Raw genomic sequence first — 18234 nt, 5'->3', positions numbered from 1 at the left:
CCGTGGGTTGGCTTGCCTCGATCCCCGCCAAACCGAGAGAAAACCAGAAGCCTAAGCGCCCCTCCGCCCAGTACCGGGAACTCGCCCCGCCCCCCGCCTCAACTTGGGCCACTTGGTAACAAACACTTCCACTTCCTGAGCCCTCTTTCTTCTCGCGCCGCGGGGCGCCGCGCCGAGCACATGACCCCGCCCCCGCGCGTTCCCATTGGCCGGCGTCGTTCACCCGGCCCGAGCGCCCCCTGCTCTTGGTCTCTGATTGGGCCGCGATGTCCACACCTTCGGTGCGGCCCCGCCCCCGGAATAAGGGGCTGGCGCGGAGTCGCGAGCGCTCAGTCGCCGCGCTGGGTGGGGATTGGTCGGCGCTTTCCGGCTTGGGCTCCTCGCTGTTACGCGGCCGCACTTCGCCGCACACCTGTTCGCTCAGCCCACCGGCGGCGCGGGGGTTCTCAGCAGGACTGCCTCCCGCCTGCCGGTCCGAAGAGCGGGGAGAAGGTTTGGGCCGTCCCGCCTCCGGCTCCCCACGGGACCCCAAGTCGCACCACTGAGCCGTCGCAGGGCGAGATGAGCGCGGACGCGGCGGCCGGGGCGCCCCTACCCCGGCTCTGCTGTCTGGAGAAGGGCCCGAACGGCTACGGCTTCCACCTGCACGGGGAGAAGGGCAAGCTGGGCCAGTTCATCAGGCTGGTGGAGCCCGGTTCGCCAGCCGAGAAGGCGGGGCTGCTGGCCGGAGACCGGCTGGTGGAGGTGAACGGCGAGAACGTGGAGAAGGAGACCCACCAGCAGGTGGTGAGCCGCATCCGCGCCGCGCTCAACGCGGTGCGCCTGCTGGTGGTCGACCCCGAGACGGACGAGCGGCTGCAGAAGCTGGGTGTCCAGGTCCGCGAGGAGTTGCTGCACGCCCAGGACGGGCCCGGGCAGGCCGAGCCCCCCGCCGCTACCGAGGCGCAGGAGGCTGGTGGCGAAAATGAGCCGCAGGCCGCCGCGCCGGAGCCGCGCGAAACCGACAAGAGCCGTCCGGAGCGGGTACGTGTGGGCCCTAACCCGGCGGCGACTGGATGGGGGGTGTGAGGGGGAAGCGAGAGGAGACCCAGCCGCCCCTCGGACGCCCAACCGCGCGCCTGCCTCCCCTTTCAGAAACTGGATCCTCGAGGGGGAGACTGCTTCCGCCTCCCGACAGGTCGCACTGGCTTGGGGCTGCGTCCCGTTACCCCCACGCCCCTTCCCAGACTGGGCTAGGACCCTGAGCGCCTTGCCTCCGGCACTGCTTGTCTCTTGGCTTTGGGGAGCGGGAGTGAGAGAGGGCGGCTCAGAGGAGCGCGCAGTCCCCTTTCTTCGGCTCTGTTGGCGGTGTCTGTTCCCGTTCTTCAGAACCCCCCAACTCTGTCCCTCCTCGCACACCCCACTCCCTGCCGCCCCAGAGGTGCCAGCTTCCTCCCCGGCCCCTTGAGGATGGTAGCTGCAGCTGGGGCGAAGCAGCCGCCACCCGACTTCAAAAAGCTAGAGGAGTAACAACTCCCAATTCTGTGCGGAGCCCCCGCACCAGGAGGAGAGGGGTCGCGGACAGGCTTCTCCAGGCAGCGCCCCACCCCCGCGGGCGGGTGCGTGTATCATTAACCTCAGCCTGGCGGGACTTCATTCTCCTGAAGTACGGTGTGACTTCTAAGGAGAGGGAGCCCCACCGGCTCCGGGCGATGTGTGGGGGTGGGGTCCGGGGAGGAGGTGCAGAGGCGTCTCCGGGGGTGGTGGCGACTCTGGCACCGGGAGGATTTATGAGTCTCAGGAATGTGAGGCGTAAGCTGGCTTGTGTCTGGGAACGGGAGGGGAGGATTCGGAGGAAAAGAAAGGGCTGGGACGAAGGTGTGGAGAGAGTAGCCTGGTGTCGCAGGGCCCTGCAGAAGCCAACAGAACTCACCAGGGACAGGTGGTCTTGCCCTGTGATTGCCTGTCTCACTTCAGTCTCCTGGACACCAAGCTGACTGGTTGCTTTTTGCCCATCTTTGGTGTTTCCCCAAACGGTCCCAGTTTGGATCAGCTGCAGGAGGGGCAGTAACAAAACAGGAGTTGTGATGAGAGCCTTGTGTCCCCAGAGAGTGAAGGAGGGGGAGGCCGGAGGGTGCAGACTAGGGAGAGCAAAGCCTGGGCCTCCCAGGGCCCGGTTGGCTTGGGCCAGCTCTCCACCTGGTGGCAGCGTGTGGCAGGGGCGTCTGTGATGCCCGCAGAAGCCTCTCTGGACAGAAAAAAGGCACCCTTCAGCCTTAAGGTAGAAGGTGGAGCCCCAGAGGACCAGCTGGTTTGGTGGAAGCAAAGGAAGTGAGGTCGCCAGAAGCCTTGTCCAGCCAGAGCTGGGCGCTGGCAATACCAGGGCTGCTAGGCTCGCGCTTCCTGCCTCTGCCAAGCTGGTGTTGGCAAGGATGGGGGAGGGGCCGGGGCATCCCTGGCAGGGGTTCTATACCAGGGAGTTGGAAACCATGACCTCTGATCCCAGGCAGGAGGATCTCGTTTGAACTTTGTGCTGAGCTGAGTGTAACAGTTTGTCATTCCCTCTTTTTTTTTTTTTTTTTTTCTTTTTGGACTTTGGCACTGGCACAAGTAACCACCTCCCCGCTCCCCATCCCCCGCCCGAGATGCCGTTATGTTCAGCTCCTCCCCTTGCCCTTTTGATTTTTTGTGGGGGTTGTTTTGGTTGGTGTGGTTTTGGTTTTTGTTTTTGTGGTTTTTTTGGTCTATCTGCTGCTGGGTGAGGAAGGATCCTAGGGGAGCTGGAGGATGCCAGGGGCCTGGTGGCCTGACCCAGCCTGTGCTCTCCCACCATGCCATCTGGAAAAGCCAGTGGAGCTTGACTTTCTGCTGTCTGGGTGACCCTCAGAATCGGATTCCCCCAGCTGGTGATGGGACATCTGCATTTGTGCATATTTCTCAGGCCAGGAGAAGTAGTACGGTACCCTCCAGCTGGTCCTGGGGACACCATCACCAGGCCTCTTGGGGTTTCAGGTCCACAGGCAAGTCACAACTTCTCTGAGCCTTGGTTCTCCCATCTGTAAAGTGGGGAGTGTTGTCATACAGTGACCCCTATTTCCTCTAGGATTTTACGAATAGTGGGAAGTACTTGAGCCCCAGGTGGATGCTGAATTGAGCACCTTCTGCCCGGGCATTTGTGCCAGTCCCTCTGGTAGGAAATGCCCATGAAATCTGGTGTGGCAGCCATGCAGGTGACCTGCCCTGTCATTGCAAAAAAAAAAAAAAAAAAAAAGTCAGTAAACATAGTAAAACTGACATTTTTCCTAAAGACATCTCACATAAGGAATTTGAGTTTTACTAATGAGTTTACTTAGCCTGAATTTGTTTGCAAAGTGGGGACTGTTAACGGTATCTTCATTGGTTCTCACACGTCCAAAAAGCGTTCAGTGGACAAGTGCCACTCAGAGATTGGGTGGCAGGTAATCTCATTGGGAAGACCACCCTGGGTGGAGAATCCTATAGGCAGAGGGTGTGGGATGATGCTTGTAGTACTGTTGGAGAAGGAGGGGGAGGGATTTGCAGCTGTGTCCACCTGCTCCATTGGTAGCTTTCCCCACCCCCTCCGAAGGAGGAGCAGCAACACTCCTGCTCACAGCACCGCCCCTGTGTGGATGGGCCCCAAGGCCTGAGCTACCTCAAGCAGGAGTGACTTAACCTAGGCCTCTGTCTCCTCCTGTGTAAGTTGGGAGCATAGGGGCGGCTACACTGGGTGGGGGTTACATGGGGAGGTCCATAAAGGCAGTAGCTCCATGCCTGGCATGGAACCGCTCAGCAAATGTTGGTATTTGAGTTGGTAAGTATTTCACAGTGATTGTTACGTGCCCACTCTTGGGCTGTCAGCCCTGGTCCTGCCCCTCCTTGGGCAAGTGCTGCTGTGTCCCAGCCTGGCGCTGTCTGAATGCTCGGTCGGAGGTCAGTGTTCCGGAATAATCAGAAGGTGCTCCACAGCCTTTCCCAGTCTGGCAGCCCGACAAGACCCTTCATCAGTCTGGGAACCTGTCACTTCTCTTCTCCATGAGGCACACTGCAAAACCATTCACAGCCCGCAGAGCCTTTTCTCGACCCTGCAGGCAGAACGAGCTTTTTCTTTGCTCTCCTTCCTCCTCCTCCTCCCTGTCCTCTGCATCTTTTATGGCTATGAGCACACAACAATCAAATCACCTGTTCATGATCTTGACCCACTGCAATGGTGAGGAGGGTGAAGGTTGTGGCTGCTTTTGTGTTTACATCCCTGGTGCTATGCCTGGCGCAGAGCAGGGAGGGGCTCACATAATTTTTGAATGAACAAGTGCATAGTAGCCATCAGGCACTTTTATCCTAATTCATCTCGGTCCAACACCCCCAGACATCGAAATTCCAGACAGAACCTACCTACTCCTTTCTCTTGCCTGCTAGCAGCTTCCGTTTGGGGAGTAGAAAGGTAAAATTGTCCATTGTTCCCTGCAAACCTCAGCTCCTACTTCTGTGAAATGGGAACACCAGAACCCACCTTGCAGGGTTTGGGGGAAGTTTGATGAGATGATAGGGGTGTGTGTGTCAGTGCCTAGCTTGAGGTACATTCTTGCCAGACCTGACTGACCCTGATCCCAGAGGCAGAAACAGTGCAGGCCGGGGACCCTGGCTGGCTCAGTCCATGGAGCTTGTGACTCTTGGTCTTGGGGTCGTGAGTTTGATCCCCACGCTGGGCACAGAGCCTGCTTAATAAATCCAGGGCACCTAGATGGTTCAGTCAGTTGAGTGACTGCCTTCAGCTCAGGTCATGGTCCTGGGATGGAGCCTTGAGCCCTGCATCGGGCCTTCTGCTCAGTGGGGAGTCTCCTTCTCCCTCTCCCTCTGATCCCCCTTACCCAGGTCAATCATACTCACTCTCAAATAAAATCTTAAAAATAAATAAATAAAATTTAAATTAAAGACAAAAGGAACAGTGCAGGCATCCCAGGCAGCAAGGTGGGTGAGTGGGTGGGCGCAATGCACTGGCAGCCTCCCAACCTCCGGCCCAGGATACGCGGGCCATTTCCCACTGGCAGGTTGGAGTTTGGGAGGGCAGAAGAGAGTCTGCGCTGTAGGATGTTTGGATTTGAAGTAGACAGGGTATGTGATGGTGTGAGTGTGGTTCCTTCTCTGAAGCCACAGATGTGAGATTTCTTCTCCCCTGGTTCCTACCTTCAGCTTCCTATGAAGTTAAATCAATAATTCTGGTGAGAATTCTCTTGGAGACAGAATGGGGCACTCTCCGTATGTCTAGATGTGGGCTGTTCTCTTCATCTCCAGAGTTCCCATCCCACGGGGCCCTAGGGAGGTGAGGGACCACTTAGGAATTAGAGATGCAGGCCTTCTGCAGACAGATGGCAGAGTTCTCAAGGCCGGTATGAGATGCTCTGCTTTTTGCTGCTCTGAGATGAAGTCAGCCCCGCGGGGAAGGAAATTCAGTTCTAGTGCAGCCTTGTGTCCTAAAGATACTGATGGATTTCCATGGTTCCCCTATGACAGTCATGCAAGTTAGGTCTTAGTTTCTCCATTTTTGTGAGCGGACAGTGATTGCTCAGTAAATGATGACTATTACTAGTGCCCGGCAGTGTGCTGTGTGCTAGACATGCTTTGTGTCGGGGCATCTGGGTGGCTTAGTCCATCCGAGTTGCTCATCCACTCGGACGCCAATCAAGCATCCGGGTCTTGATTTCCACTCAGGGTCATCTCAGGGTCGTGAGATCAAGCCTCAAATCTCTCTCTCTCTCTCACATAAATCTCTAAAAAAATAATATGCCTTATGTCATTCAATCTACAAAACTACGGCATGAGGTAGATACTAGTGCCCGTGTCCCCCTGGAAACGGAGTCTTGGTCAGTTCAGGTGGGGCAGCCCCACGTGGACAGGGGTTATTACCCCAATTCTCTCCAGTGCCTGCATAGCCACTCAGCCATGCAGTTGGGTTGTACTTGAGGGCCCGACTGTCCAGCTGGGGGTCTCTGACCATCGCATTCTGGGCTACATAAGAGCCATCACAGTGAGTGGAATACATTCACCAGCTCCTTGCAAGGAAGGGTCCCTGTAGCTTCTGTCTCTTGGGGGTATCCTTTGTGGCATCACAGGAAAGTGCGTCAGTGCAGAAGTGGCCTGGCTCCTGGCCCCACCCATCTCTGATGGGCTGGGATCTGGAGCCCACCCACCAAGTCTCTACCTTACCCTAACACCCCCCCCCCCCATCCTAAGAACCCATCCTTGCTGGCTCTGGGGCTTCCCTGCAGCACAACCCCCCCCTCCCCGGCCCCGCCCCCCAAGGCCTACCTTGACCTATTGGCCTTAGCCTTGCCTCACCCCTGAAGTAGGACAGCTCACCCTGTCTCCAGCCTTCTGGGCAATGTTTAGGTTCCTATGCCCTACAAAAGGGCCACTCCCTCATTGCTGTGTTGTCTGGAGGCTAGACCTCTGACTTCCAGAGTCAAAGGCTCCTGCCCTCCTGGGTGTGTTACAAGGTTGTGGTGCCCAATTCAAGTGTGTGTGTGTTGGGCAGGGATGATGTAGAAGTGTGTTTGGGGGCGGCACCTGAGTGGCTCCGTCCATTGAGTATCCCACTGGTGATTCTCCACGCTGGTCACGATCTCAGGGCCTTGGGATAGAGCCCTTGGGGTGGGGCTCCGTACTCAGCACAGTCCGTTCGAGATCCTTGCTCTCCCTCTCCCCCTGCCCCAACTTGCGCATGCACCCCCCAAATAAATAAATCTTAAAAAAAATTGGGGGGCGGACAGCTTGAGAGTTGGGAGTGAGACCTCTAGAATATCAGCAGACCCTGGTGGCAGCCACTGGCCACGTATGGCTCTTCTTAGCACTTGAACTGTGCAGGTCCCACTTGAGATGTGTTGGAAGTTAGAAATGCACACCAGATTTTGAAGGCTTCCTACAACCCAAAAGACATAAAATAACGCTGTTAATAATTTTGAAGTGGAGTACCTGTTGAAATGATAGCAGTTTGGGGCATATTATGTGAGATAAAGTCATTGTAATTAATTTCTAATTACTTTTTTTACTTCAATGTGACCCTGGGAAATTTTTAATTGCCTCCGTGACCGACACTGTGTTCCTATTGGACGTGCTGTTCCCCATCTGAGTTCCGAGCCTGACTTCTCCTCCCCTCCTCTGTGGACTTGAGCGGTTGATGTGACCTTTTTGAACCTGAGTTCCCTCATCTGGGAAGGAGGGCAGTCATACCTTCTTCACAATATTAGAATTAGGTTTGAATGAGAAAATGTACATATAATCGCGGTGTGGCCCTTGGCCCACAGTACGGGCTCAGTAAACAGTAGCTTCTATTTGTTATTTTAATAGAGCCGCAGTTACACAAGCTCTCTGAAGGTCTTTGTCCCTTCAGGACGGCCCTTAAATCCAGTGACTTCTGGGAAGGAGGGTGACGAAGAAGAGGGGATGAGGGAACAGTGGCTGCCGAGCGCTCGGGCTTGGGGCGGCCAGCCTGGAGGGAGTCCAGCCAGGCAGCAGCCCACGTACCAGCCTGCTCCGTCCCAGGCTTGCCCAGCCCTGGGGAGACCTGAGCCAAACTCCTTCGGGTGGCCAGCACCGGGAGGAGAGAAGCTGGCGCAGGGCCCCTGCGCGGGGCGTGGGAGAAGCAGCTCCCACTTGACCGTAGGTCTCCCTCCCAGAGCCCACCCAGTCCACCCAGATCACCCTGATGGGGTCCTGACAGGGGCCGTCCCACTGAGAAACAGGAAGGCCAAGATCAAGGGCTAGAGCTTTGTCACAAATGGAGATGGCCAACATCCCTGTCTGCACAGACCTGGGTGGGGAAGGTCCTGTGGGCACGGGTCAGTGGCCGCCGAGCCTTTTCTGTACCTCGGGTGAGGAGAAGATGCCTCTAGCCTCGAGCTCTGGCCACTGGCCAACAGTCTGAGCTCCTGGTCACTTCCCAACCTGCCCTGAGGACAGTGCCCCCTTGCTGCCCAGTCACATGTCACCCTCAGGCTAGGCCAGCTCTCGCCATCCATCATGGCTTCCTTGAAGAGCTGGCACCAGACCCGAGCTGTGTCTCTAGAGTTCTGTGGAACCACGGACCTGCCTCCCAGGGCAGCTGCTGGGCTCTTCCTAATGCCCAGCGTCCCCCCCATCCCACCCCCGCCAGAAGCACCAGGGCTCCTTCTGCCCACCCCCCTGTCCCCTTGTTGCTGGGGCTGCTCTCCCTGGGGCAGCAGGCTTCAATCTTATCTGCGTAAACAAGAGCCTTGGCTGGGCTGGGCTGGGCTGTGTTGGGGGAGGGGCAGTCTGGGAAGGTGAGGGTCACCTCTGTTGTTCCCCTAGCCACCCTGGTGGTCTGCCGGCTCTAACAGCCCATTCCTTCTGGGGCCCAGAGCTGCCTGGCCTTCTGGAAGGAGCCTGGCTGTTTTCTATAGGGCCCATCACCATGACACCGGCCAGGGAGGGGCCGGGCCCATTGGGGCGTTGGCCCCCAGCAGCCCTCCCCGAGGAGGAACAGGGAGCGGCCCTGGGCCTGCTCCCCAGAGACGGGCACTGGGATTAGGGTATCGACTTTCCTCAGCTTTCCAGGTGGTTGCTGGTGGCGCCTATTGAATTCCGTGCCCGCCGTCCGCTCCCTGGGCTGCGTGGGTGGAGGTGATTGGGCGGCCACTTGGGGCCAGGTTGGGCTCCCTGGGAGAGAAGGAGGAAAGGAGCGGATGGCCACGGGGGCCCGTGACAGGATTCGGGACAGCCTGCCAACCTGGGGGTGGGGGGAGAGGTTCCAGGAGAAGAGTCTGAAGGCAGCTGTCCTGGCAAGATCTTTTCTGGAAAACTTGTCTGGTGTTGCCTGGAAGACTCAGTCCCACCCCCCAGGCACCCCATCTCGTTTGCGCTGTCCTTTGGCCACCACTGCCTCTTGTTCCTTCCTCTTGCTTCCGAGTCTCCCCCAGGTGCCTCATGAGCAGGTCCTGATTTCTGCTTCTGACCTGTCATGGTGTCTGGGACCCCTGCCTGGCACTCTGAACGCTCTGAGGCCATGCTCCCCTTGAAGACCCCTCCCCACCCCCAGCTCTGGACCCCTCCTGAGCCCCTGGGGGCCTCACAACCAGGAGCAAGATCGGCTGGACTTTCCAGCTACCCCCTTTTCCCCAGAGGCAGAGCCCAGGTCCTACTTCAGCTCTGGGGGTGCGGGCCCAGGAGCAGCAAAGGCCAGGCTCTGCCCCGGTCCCTGCCCCCTTCCCACCAGATCCCCAGGGAGGCTGCCCCCGCCCCCCACAATTCCTACAGGACAGCCTCCACCCTGGTCTGCTGGGATGGGCTGCTTTGATGGGCTGACTCGGCATCTGGCAGGGACACCTCCTGGAGACAGCTGGGGGAGGGGTGGAGAAAAACAGCCTGGTTTCCTGGAAGGACGATGAGCCCCCTCCTCTCCCTTGGGTAGGAGGGTGCTGGATGGGGCCCTATAGGTGTCTGAACATGTCAGAAAACCCCCTGGAGCTTCCTGTCCCCCTGCTCAGACACCGCCAGAGGGTCGGAGCAGGTCCCAGTACCAGGGAAAGGGAGCAGTGGGGAGCTGAGTCCCATTTCCTCCAATCCCACGGCTTGGGACTGGCGGCGGGGAGTGAGGTTCAAAGCAGGCCCTCCGGCCTTAATGACGGGCCTCCGGGAAACATGCCCATGTGGGGGATCAGGAAGAAAAGCCTGCAGCCCGGACTGCTCTGCTGGCCAGGAGCTCTCCCCGAACCGCTAGGCTGCCCCAGCCCAGGCCTGCCCACTGCTGCATGGCTTATCCCAAGCTCGGGCTGGAGCCGTGGCCGCAAGAGGCCTTGAGGACCCGGAAGGAAGGCTGTGGTTTCATCAGCGGCCGGCCGCCTCCCAGCAGAGCCTGCGCCGCCGTGGGAGAGCAGCCCATGTTTATGACTGCTGCTGAGGCCTCCTCTCAGTCTGGACTTGGGTCCTTCGGAGCCACCCCATGGATGGTGGGAGGAACACGGGGTCCAAGTCAGAGACCTTGTGAGCGCTCCGGCTCCTCCACTGTGCAGCTCGCTGGGTGACATGGGGCCGTGGGCTTGACATCTGGACTCTGGGTTTCCCGGCCTTGAGAATGGGGGTGCCCGGCCCCAGCCAGGTTGCGATGGGAAAGATGACTCTTTGGAATGAGAGGAGGTGGGGAGGAGCGGGACGGCAGAGCTGCGCGGTTCTCAGGGTGATTGCAGGGTGATTGCGGGGCTCGGCCTGGCTGGGGCAGAAAGCTGAGCCTGCCTGTGGTGGCAACTGGTCAGACCTGCTCCTGCTCACCTGGGCCTGGGGGAGGGCTGGGCTGGCAGCTTCGTGGCGGGATTAGCTGGAGGGGAGAAGAGCCTCACTCACTTTATCAAACAGGATCCTGTGGGGGCTGCCGGGGGGGGGGGGGGGGGGGGAGGGGGGGATAAGCAGCCGCTGGGAGGAGGGGGCCCCTCCTGGAATTGGACCCTGTTGACAGGGAGAGTTGGGGAGAAGAGAAGATGCTTTGCAACCACTGGGGCTCCCCTCTGCCCCCCCCCCCCTTTAATGCTTGCTTCTCTGGCTTTGCTACTATATGGGATGAGGGCAGCCTGCTGAAGGAGAAACCAGGGAAGGGCCCACGGCCTCTGGCCCAGATCAGGGTGAGATACGGGTCCAGCCATCACCTCTTTCCTGTCTTCCTCTCCACAAACCCCACCAACATCCTGAAACACAGAAAGACCTGCCCGGGCAGTTAAAGGAAGGCAAAGTCACCCTCCGGCCACCCCCGCCCCCCATGAGACTGAAAGGGTGGGGAGCCCCACATGGCAGCTGCCTGCTGGGACTGGCAAGTTGGGGCAGGAGGCCCCTAAGCCCTCCTCTCCTTCCCTGCCTCCCCGGCCAGCCCTGCTCCCAGCTGGGGACTGGCGACTCAGAGCAGCCTGGCCCGCACCCTACCCCCCAGAATCTCCCTTCCCGGCTTAATGTGACTCATCAGTAGGGTGGCCAGCGCTGGGAAAGTCTGCTCAGGCACAGGGATTTTGAAGTTGCCAGGTGTTCCCACCTATGTGAATTCTCTCACTTGGCCTCCCCGCGACCCTGGCACCCTATGAATGAGGAACTCGAGGCGCAAGAAGGAAATTACTTGCCCCAGGTCACATAGCTAGTAGGTGGGGAAGCTGACACTGGGGCGGGGGCCTTGACTCCTCTGCTCGTGGCCTGGGGGTCACTGGGCACTAGCAGGCTGGCTGCTGCAGCTCCAGGCCTGGAAGGAGAGGGAGAGGGACCCCCAAGTCAGGCCTTGGGCTCAAGCTTCTGGCTGAGGTTTCAGTTGCTTGGCCTGCGCACACCCGGATTCCCTCCGTTGTGTAAATGGGTCCGAGGGCTGCAGCGTCTAAGCTAAGCGGCTTAAGTTGGACCAAGGATGATGAAAACCATTCTCAGCCGAGTGTACAAGCGCTGGAGAGAACTCTGCCTGGGCCCTTTCAGTCCCGACTCTGGCAGGGCCGTGGCCACAGCCACGCTGGGCTCTCCCCACAGCCCAGCCCTGCTTCTCATAGCCCTTTCACCATGCAGGCTTCCCCAGCAGGGTCTTTGGGGTTCTGCTGCTGCCTTTGCCCCCAGCCTTCTGCTGGCGGGGGTCCTTGTCCTGTCCAGGACTCCTTACTGTGATTCCCCCAGGTCTGGGGTCATCTGGCTGCCTGCTTCCTTTATGCTGGGCTGTTTGGCTTGGATGGGGAAAGGCTTTACTGTAAACACACTGACCAGCTTTCAGTAAACACCCTGTCTCCGCTGCTGCAGAGAACTGGGTACCAAGGGGCTCAGAACCCCCAGTCACCCAGCCAGGCTGGCAGCGGTGCCACCCCAACCCCAGAGGGGACCAGACAGAACTTCTACTGGGGAGGCATAAGGTAGCAATCAAAATAACACAATTAACCTCAGAACATCACAAGGGAAGGGACTCGAGTTAATCTGGTCCCGCCTCCCATTTGCCAGAAGGAGGTGACTGGCTTGGAGGGGGCACCTGGGCAGTGTGCGACAATGCCAGGTCTTCTGGGTTCCAGCCCAGCATCTCTCAGATTGCTGTGTGGGAACCGGCAAACTTGCCTTAGTCCCATGTGTTCCTTGTGGGGGACGGGAAGGGGTCTGGCACCAGGCTGGGAGGGCAGGACCTAACAGGATGGAGAATGGCCACGGATCCTCCTCTGTCCCCACAGCGGGAGCTGCGGCCTCGGCTCTGCACCATGAAGAAGGGCGCCAATGGCTACGGCTTCAACTTGCACAGCGACAAGTCCAGGCCGGGCCAGTTCATCCGGGCAGTGGACCCAGACTCACCTGCCGAGGCCTCAGGGCTCCGGGCTCAGGACCGCATCGTGGAGGTAATGCTTCCCAGCCTCTTCCCAGACACCTGCTTCCTGCCTACCTCCACAGCAGTCCTGGGGCAGCCATCACACCGCCTGCTCCTTGGTTGGCGCAAGGGGTCCAGGGAGCCCAGATGGAGGGAGGGAGGGAACCAGAGAGGGGAGAATCATGGTGGGTGGGTGGGCCGGAGGGCGGGCAGGAAGGGCGATGGATGGCCGATAGCCTAATTCCCTCCCCCCACCTTCTCTGGGTTCTTATTGACGGAGAGAGACACTCAGTAGCCCAGGATCCACCCAGCCCTTCCAGTGGACATGTGGGGTCACCTACAGAGTGTCCCTACTGCCTGAGGCCTCCGTGGTGGCAGGTGCACTCAGAACTCTTTGTGTGGTGCTCGGGAGGAAAGGAAACGTGAACCCTCTGCCATGGGCGAGCCCCAGAATCTCAGTCTTAGAACCTTCGAGCTAGAAGAACCGCTCTCCCAAGACTTCTCATTTTACACGTGAGCAAACCACGGCCCAGAGCGGGAAGTCGGACACAAGTACATAGAAACGCTCAGGCCCATCCCAGGCCTCGCCGATCTTTCCTGTCCTTCTGTCACAGCTGTGTTTGTTTAGTCTTTTCTGGATATTTTCTTTGGCTTTTTCTCACGTGTCCTGCCTCTTCATTTGATTGTCAAGTGGGAGGACCACTTGGCTTCTAGTTCAGGACTCCCAGGCCAGGTGGGTTTCGTGTCCCCAGACTGCCAGCTGGCTGAGGACAGGAAGAGGACCCTTCACACCACCTCCACCTGCCCCCCTAAAACTGTGCCAGTAACCCCTGACCTCCCCTCCCCCCACAACAGGTGAATGGGGTCTGCGTGGAGGGCAAGCAGCACGGGGACGTGGTGTCCGCCATCAAAGCCGGTGGGGATGAGACCAAGCTGCTGGTGGTTGACAAGGAGACTGATGAGTTCTTCAAGAAATGCAGAGTGATCCCATCTCAGGAGCACCTGAGCGGTGAGCAGCGGAAGCCCCGGGGTCAGGGACGTTGGTGGCCAGTGCTCTAGATCTCACTGTGTCCTGGCTGACGGGTGGACAGTTTCCTGTTTAATAGCTTCCTCCCCCTCCCTCAGGGGAGTTTGGGGAAAAGAGGGGCCTGATGTCGGGAGAGGAAGCCGGGATGGCAGTGGACGGGCTTGAGCCATCACGAGGGATGGTGAGACTGGGCGGACGGAGGTACTTATTCCCAGACCAGAGCCTCAGCACTGAAGGGAGGCCTCCGTCCCAGCCCCTGCCCCCCTAGTAGGTTCTCCAGGCAGCGCTCATGCAAGGGAAGGGTTAACTCCAGCTTTGCTTGGTCAGATCAGAGTCCAGTGACAGGGGCCCCCTGCCTCCCCTCCCTTCTCAGGTTGTCTTGGAAACCCAGGCTCACTGGCTCTAGACGCCAGTGGGTGCCTCCTTGGTCCCTGGTTCCCGGGCCCCTGCCCTCCCCACCCCACCCCCAACACGCTGCCAAGCCTGGCACCTCCCCCTGCCCAAGCCCCAGCCCAACGGGGCCAGGCTGCTGCTGGAGGGCAGGAAGGAGTTAAGCAAAGCTCTTCTCCCTGGTGTGGACTTTCTCCCTGGAGAGATGGCTCCTGGGGAAGGCGAAGTAGGGTGGGTGGGACCTCTTTGGACTTTGCAGTGGGCAGGGCCTCCCTAAGGTTGTGGGGGGTTTTTATTTGTAGGGGGTGATCCACCTAAAGGTCCTGGCACAGACTTCGCCTCTGGGTGGAGGGGTCAGGTGGACGCAGACTCCAGGCCTGGGAGGTAGAGCACCGCCGTATCCTTGTTTCCCGAGTTCACAGAAGCTATAGATAACTCAAGATAGTCGCCTTCCTCCGTGAGGGGGAGATCCAGGCCCTAGAAGCTCCATCCTTGCTCTGGGTGGAGATTCGGATTCACAGCTGCTGAAATACCTTCCCCTGAGGCCTCCAGCTTCCTTCCCCCACCTACCCCTAAGGAATCAGCCCTCAGACATTCCTTCTTCTTATCTCTGTGGCTGGGTGGGATGGGCCCTGAGAATCTTGGTGGTGATTGTGGGGATTGTAGCCTCTGGCCTGAGGAGCCACACAGGGAGGGGCCTGAGGGCAAGTATCCTTCCCAGGTATTGGGGGGGGGGTGTCTCCAGGCTGCCCTCCACTCCTCCCAGCTGGGTATACCTGCCCCCCACAGAGAAGAACGCCCTCCCAGCAGCTGCCTCCTGACCACCGGAGACAACCAGGGGGTGGGGAGTGGGTGAGGGTCCCCGTGTCCCAGCGATCCCGTGCTCAGCCACTATGGGGAGAGGGTGGGTAGCAGTAGGGGGGAAGTGGTGAGTCAGGTATGCCTGAAGTCCAGGCCCCAGGAAAGATGCACGTTGATAGGGAAGAAAGAGTCCGAAGAAACCCACACAGTCTGACCAGCCCCAGCGGTAGAACAGTCCCACCTACAGCCAGGCGGGGCCCTGCCTCAGCCCAGCGAGGGGGGACCCCAGGCTGGTGTTCTCTCCTCCTGAGCACCCCGTCAACCTGCACATTGGCAAGCAGGAGTGGGGATGATTTTCTCTTTTAGGTGAGGCCGCTGCTGCCCGGAGTCGGGGGTGTGTTTCCCACTCTGGTGCCCAGGCCTGGGGATCTGCATTTCTGACATGCTTCCCAGATGATTCCTAGGTAGGCAGCCTGGAATTTCCTCCCCCTGAAGGACAGCAGTTTTTCCAAATTGTTCATGACCCATCTGTGGTTCGTGAGATCTACCTAGCAGGCAAAGACTAGCGTACTACTTTAAACGAAACTGAATTGAAAATACAGGAGAGCATTACGAGGTGGTAAGGGTGTGTGTTGCTTTGTGAAGCTTGTTCGCTGAGGTGTGTGTGTGCCGGGTCACCAGGATGGCAGCCGTACTGCAGGAGGGCTGCAGTCAAGGGACTCAAACACTCACATAGGGCACAAGGTCTAATTACGGGCCAAACCCGACAGCTGTCCCTCCTCCTCTCCGGGCGCCACTCCAGCCACATCCCCCAGAGCTTCTGGACTCACCTTGCTGGTTTCTTGTTTTTTCTCCCCTTCTCCTAGGTCCCTTGCCTGAGCCCTTTACCAACGGGGAGATTCAGAAGGTAAAGGCAAGACCCCCTGATGCTCCTCTGGCCCGCAACAAGCCAGGGGCTGTAGGAGAAGGGTTGGAAGGCAGCACGGCTGGGACAGTGGGCCGTTGGGCTCAGGTTGCGGCCCCCTCCTGAGCCCTGAGCTGTGGAGCTGCCGGCAGTGCCCCCCTCAGCCCCTGTGTGGAGCGCTTAGGCAGGAGGGAGAGGAGAGGCCTGGCGGGGCCCCTTGCAGCCCGCTATCCTGGTGACAAGCCCCGCCTTCAACTCCCCACCGTACAGAAGAGGCCATTCTTCCCCCCAAGAACAGAGCTTCAGTGTCTGGACGCACGCTGCCTGGGCCCTGCTACTTCCAGTCTGGGTTGGAAGAACAAAGCCCCTCCTCCCCTCCTCCCTGGGCAGAAGGGAAGAGAAGGCTGTGAAGGCTGGGGAAGAGATGGTGGGGCCTGGTGCCAGCCGAGGCCGCAGAGGAACCCAGGCAGAGGCTGAGCACCAAGCTGAAGCCTTGGCCAGGACCTTCACTCTGGGACAGGCTGACTCCGAGGCAGACCACAGAGCTGGAGCTTTCTACAGGGCCTGCTCAGAGGGTTCCCATCCCCAGGGGCTACTGCGGTGGAGGGAGGGTGGCCTTGGGTCACCTGAACCTTCTGTCACCCCATCTGTGGGCCTAGAACTCTCATCCCTCTTATTCCTCCAAAGCCCTTCTTAGCTGCTTTGGGGTTAAGGTTTCAAGCTTCCTGGGGTCAAGTCCAAGGAAGCAGGTGGGCTGCAGGAAATTCAGGGAGTATCACAGTTCCCTGTGCCAGGCAGAGGCCCCTGGGATCCCCACACCCCCCTCAAAGCCCCTCCACGGTCACTGGCCCAAAAGGCTAGTTGACGCTGAAGGCTACTTTGGGAGAGCTGGGGGGTGGGTGGTGGGGGCATGTGAGCAGTTTAGCTAATCCCATGGTGGTCCCTCCCACTCGGGTGGTAGAACCAGCCTGCCCTCTGATCCTTAGAGGAATGTGAAATGTCAATCCCCAAGGCTGGCCAGCCAGCCCCCCCAACCCCCTACACTCTCCTACAGACTAAGGCAGTGTGGCTTCTGGGTCGATGGGAAAGGCTTGTGTGGGGTTTCTCAGACCAGGGCACCTGTTCTCCCTGGAACACACTTCCTTGTTGAGGACCTCCCCACCCCATCCCTTGCCAACCCACACTCCTCTTCTCTGTGCCAGGAGAACAGTCGTGAAGCTCTGACCGAGGTGGCCTCTGACAGCCCCAGATCAGCCCTGGCAAGATCCACCTCCAGTGATACCAGTGAGGAGGTAGGCTGTTGGCTGGGCGGGCAGAGGGTGGCACTGAGTTACAGGAAGCCCATTCCCAGGCCACGCTCGTTCCTGGCACACCAGCCTGCCTTGGAGGTCACATGCTGTGCCACGTTCTGTCCTTGTGACCTGGCTTCCCTGGGCACTGCCCCAAGGGAGCCACCTTGCTGAGGCTGAGGACCGGGGCGCCTGGCCGGGCACTGACTCCCTCCCTCTGCTGCCACCTCCTCTTCGCAGCTGAACTCCCAAGACAGCCCCAGGAAACAGGACTCCACGGCCCCCTCGTCTACCTCCTCCTCCTCCGATCCCATCTTGGACTTCAGCGTCTCCCTGGCCGTGGCCAAAGAGAGGGCCCATCAGAAGCGCAGCAGCAAGCGGGCCCCGCAGATGGACTGGAGCAAGAAAAATGAGCTCTTCGGCAACCTCTGAGCATCCTCCTGCCGGTGCCCAGGAAAGCTGGGCGGGCCTGGCCAGCCCCCAGGCCCCAGCCCTGCTCCCTCACCCTCCTCCTCACTCACTCCCTGCTCCTCCTCCAATCAACACTTAAATCAGCACCAGCACCCTCCCTGCCCCCACCCCCATCGGTGAATCTGATTTTTCTAGAGAAATAAGCTCTTCCCTTACTTCTGGGAAGGTGAATGTGTTTCCATCCTGCCCCGACCAGAAAGCAGACTCCTGCTCCTCCTCCGGGAGTGCTCCAGCCCCTTGCCACTCCCCAGGGACCTCACTGGAACGCACACCAAGCAAGGATGGGGGGGACCTGGCAAGAGGTCCCATTCCCTTGCAACCCCAAGTGATGACCAAGTCCGGGGTTGGTGAGGATCCCCAGTGACAGCAGTGACACTGCGGAACGGACAGGGGTCCATCTTCCTCAGAGCCATGGCTTGGGCATCTTATTTTCGTTCATTTGATTTTTTGAGTGCAGTATCAGAATTTAGAGGGATTTCTGTGTCCTTAATTAACATGATTTGTCAGGTTGTTGCATCCAGGACATAGCATCAACCTCGACCTTGAACTTCATTCCTGCCCTGGAGCCCCGGGCAGCATGGGGCAGGTCTGGCTACCCCCTGCCCAGCCACCCTAGTGTAAGGAAACTCCATCAAATTCAGCTGGCTTCCATCCTGCCTCCGCCTCTGTGTCGTCTTTTAGAGCTCTGGGTGTCCCCAGGGCGGCCTCTAACCGAGGGTGGTGTAGTCCAGGCTTCTGGAACTCTGACAGGGGAGTAGTACCACGTGGGCGGCTGTATGCTGAGGGCTGTAGCTGCCTGCGTGCTACCTGTGGGAGTGGGACCTGCCCAGCTCCTGAATGGATGCAAAGGCTGCCTGCCTACGCCCGCCCCCCCCCCCCCCCCCCCCCGGCAAACCTTCAGGTAGGACGTGGGAGGGGAGGTTGACATGCTCCGAGGACCTCATGCACTTTCTGATTCAGGAGCACAGAACTGGTGAAGGCCCCAGAGGAGCTGCATGTAGAATGCAGAGAGGGGCTTCAATCTCTTCTACTCGCGGCCAGC

The 18234-nt window shown here is 59.1% G+C and overlaps 1 protein-coding gene across 1 annotated transcript; it reads left to right on the top strand.

Moving 5' to 3' along the window:
* Nucleotides 1–317: 317 nt before the first annotated feature.
* On the top strand, nt 318–17848 carry NHERF1 (NHERF family PDZ scaffold protein 1). Its single transcript, XM_059148753.1, has 6 exons — nt 318–1023; nt 12180–12341; nt 13166–13319; nt 15395–15435; nt 16635–16724; nt 16962–17848. Exons 1-6 carry the CDS (start codon nt 562–564, stop codon nt 17151–17153), a joined length of 1101 nt encoding a protein of 366 aa, XP_059004736.1. The 5' UTR covers nt 318–561; the 3' UTR covers nt 17154–17848.
* The last annotated feature ends 386 nt before the right edge of the window (nt 17849–18234 follow it).

This window comes from Mustela lutreola, chromosome 15 (assembly GCF_030435805.1).
Source record: "Mustela lutreola isolate mMusLut2 chromosome 15, mMusLut2.pri, whole genome shotgun sequence".
Classification (NCBI taxonomy): Eukaryota; Metazoa; Chordata; class Mammalia; order Carnivora; family Mustelidae; genus Mustela; species Mustela lutreola.
Note: the sequence above shows the minus strand (reverse complement) of the source record. Positions and strands in the feature narration are given on the sequence as shown.

Coding starts and splice junctions, on each gene's coding strand:
- NHERF1 (XM_059148753.1), top strand. CDS start 562: ATGAGCGCGGACGCGGCGGCCGGGGCGCCCCTACCCCGGCTCTGCTGT. Junction 1,024..12,179: donor ACAAGAGCCGTCCGGAGCGG/GTACGTGTGGGC, acceptor CTGTCCCCACAG/CGGGAGCTGCGGCCTCGGCT. Junction 15,436..16,634: donor CCAACGGGGAGATTCAGAAG/GTAAAGGCAAGA, acceptor TCTCTGTGCCAG/GAGAACAGTCGTGAAGCTCT.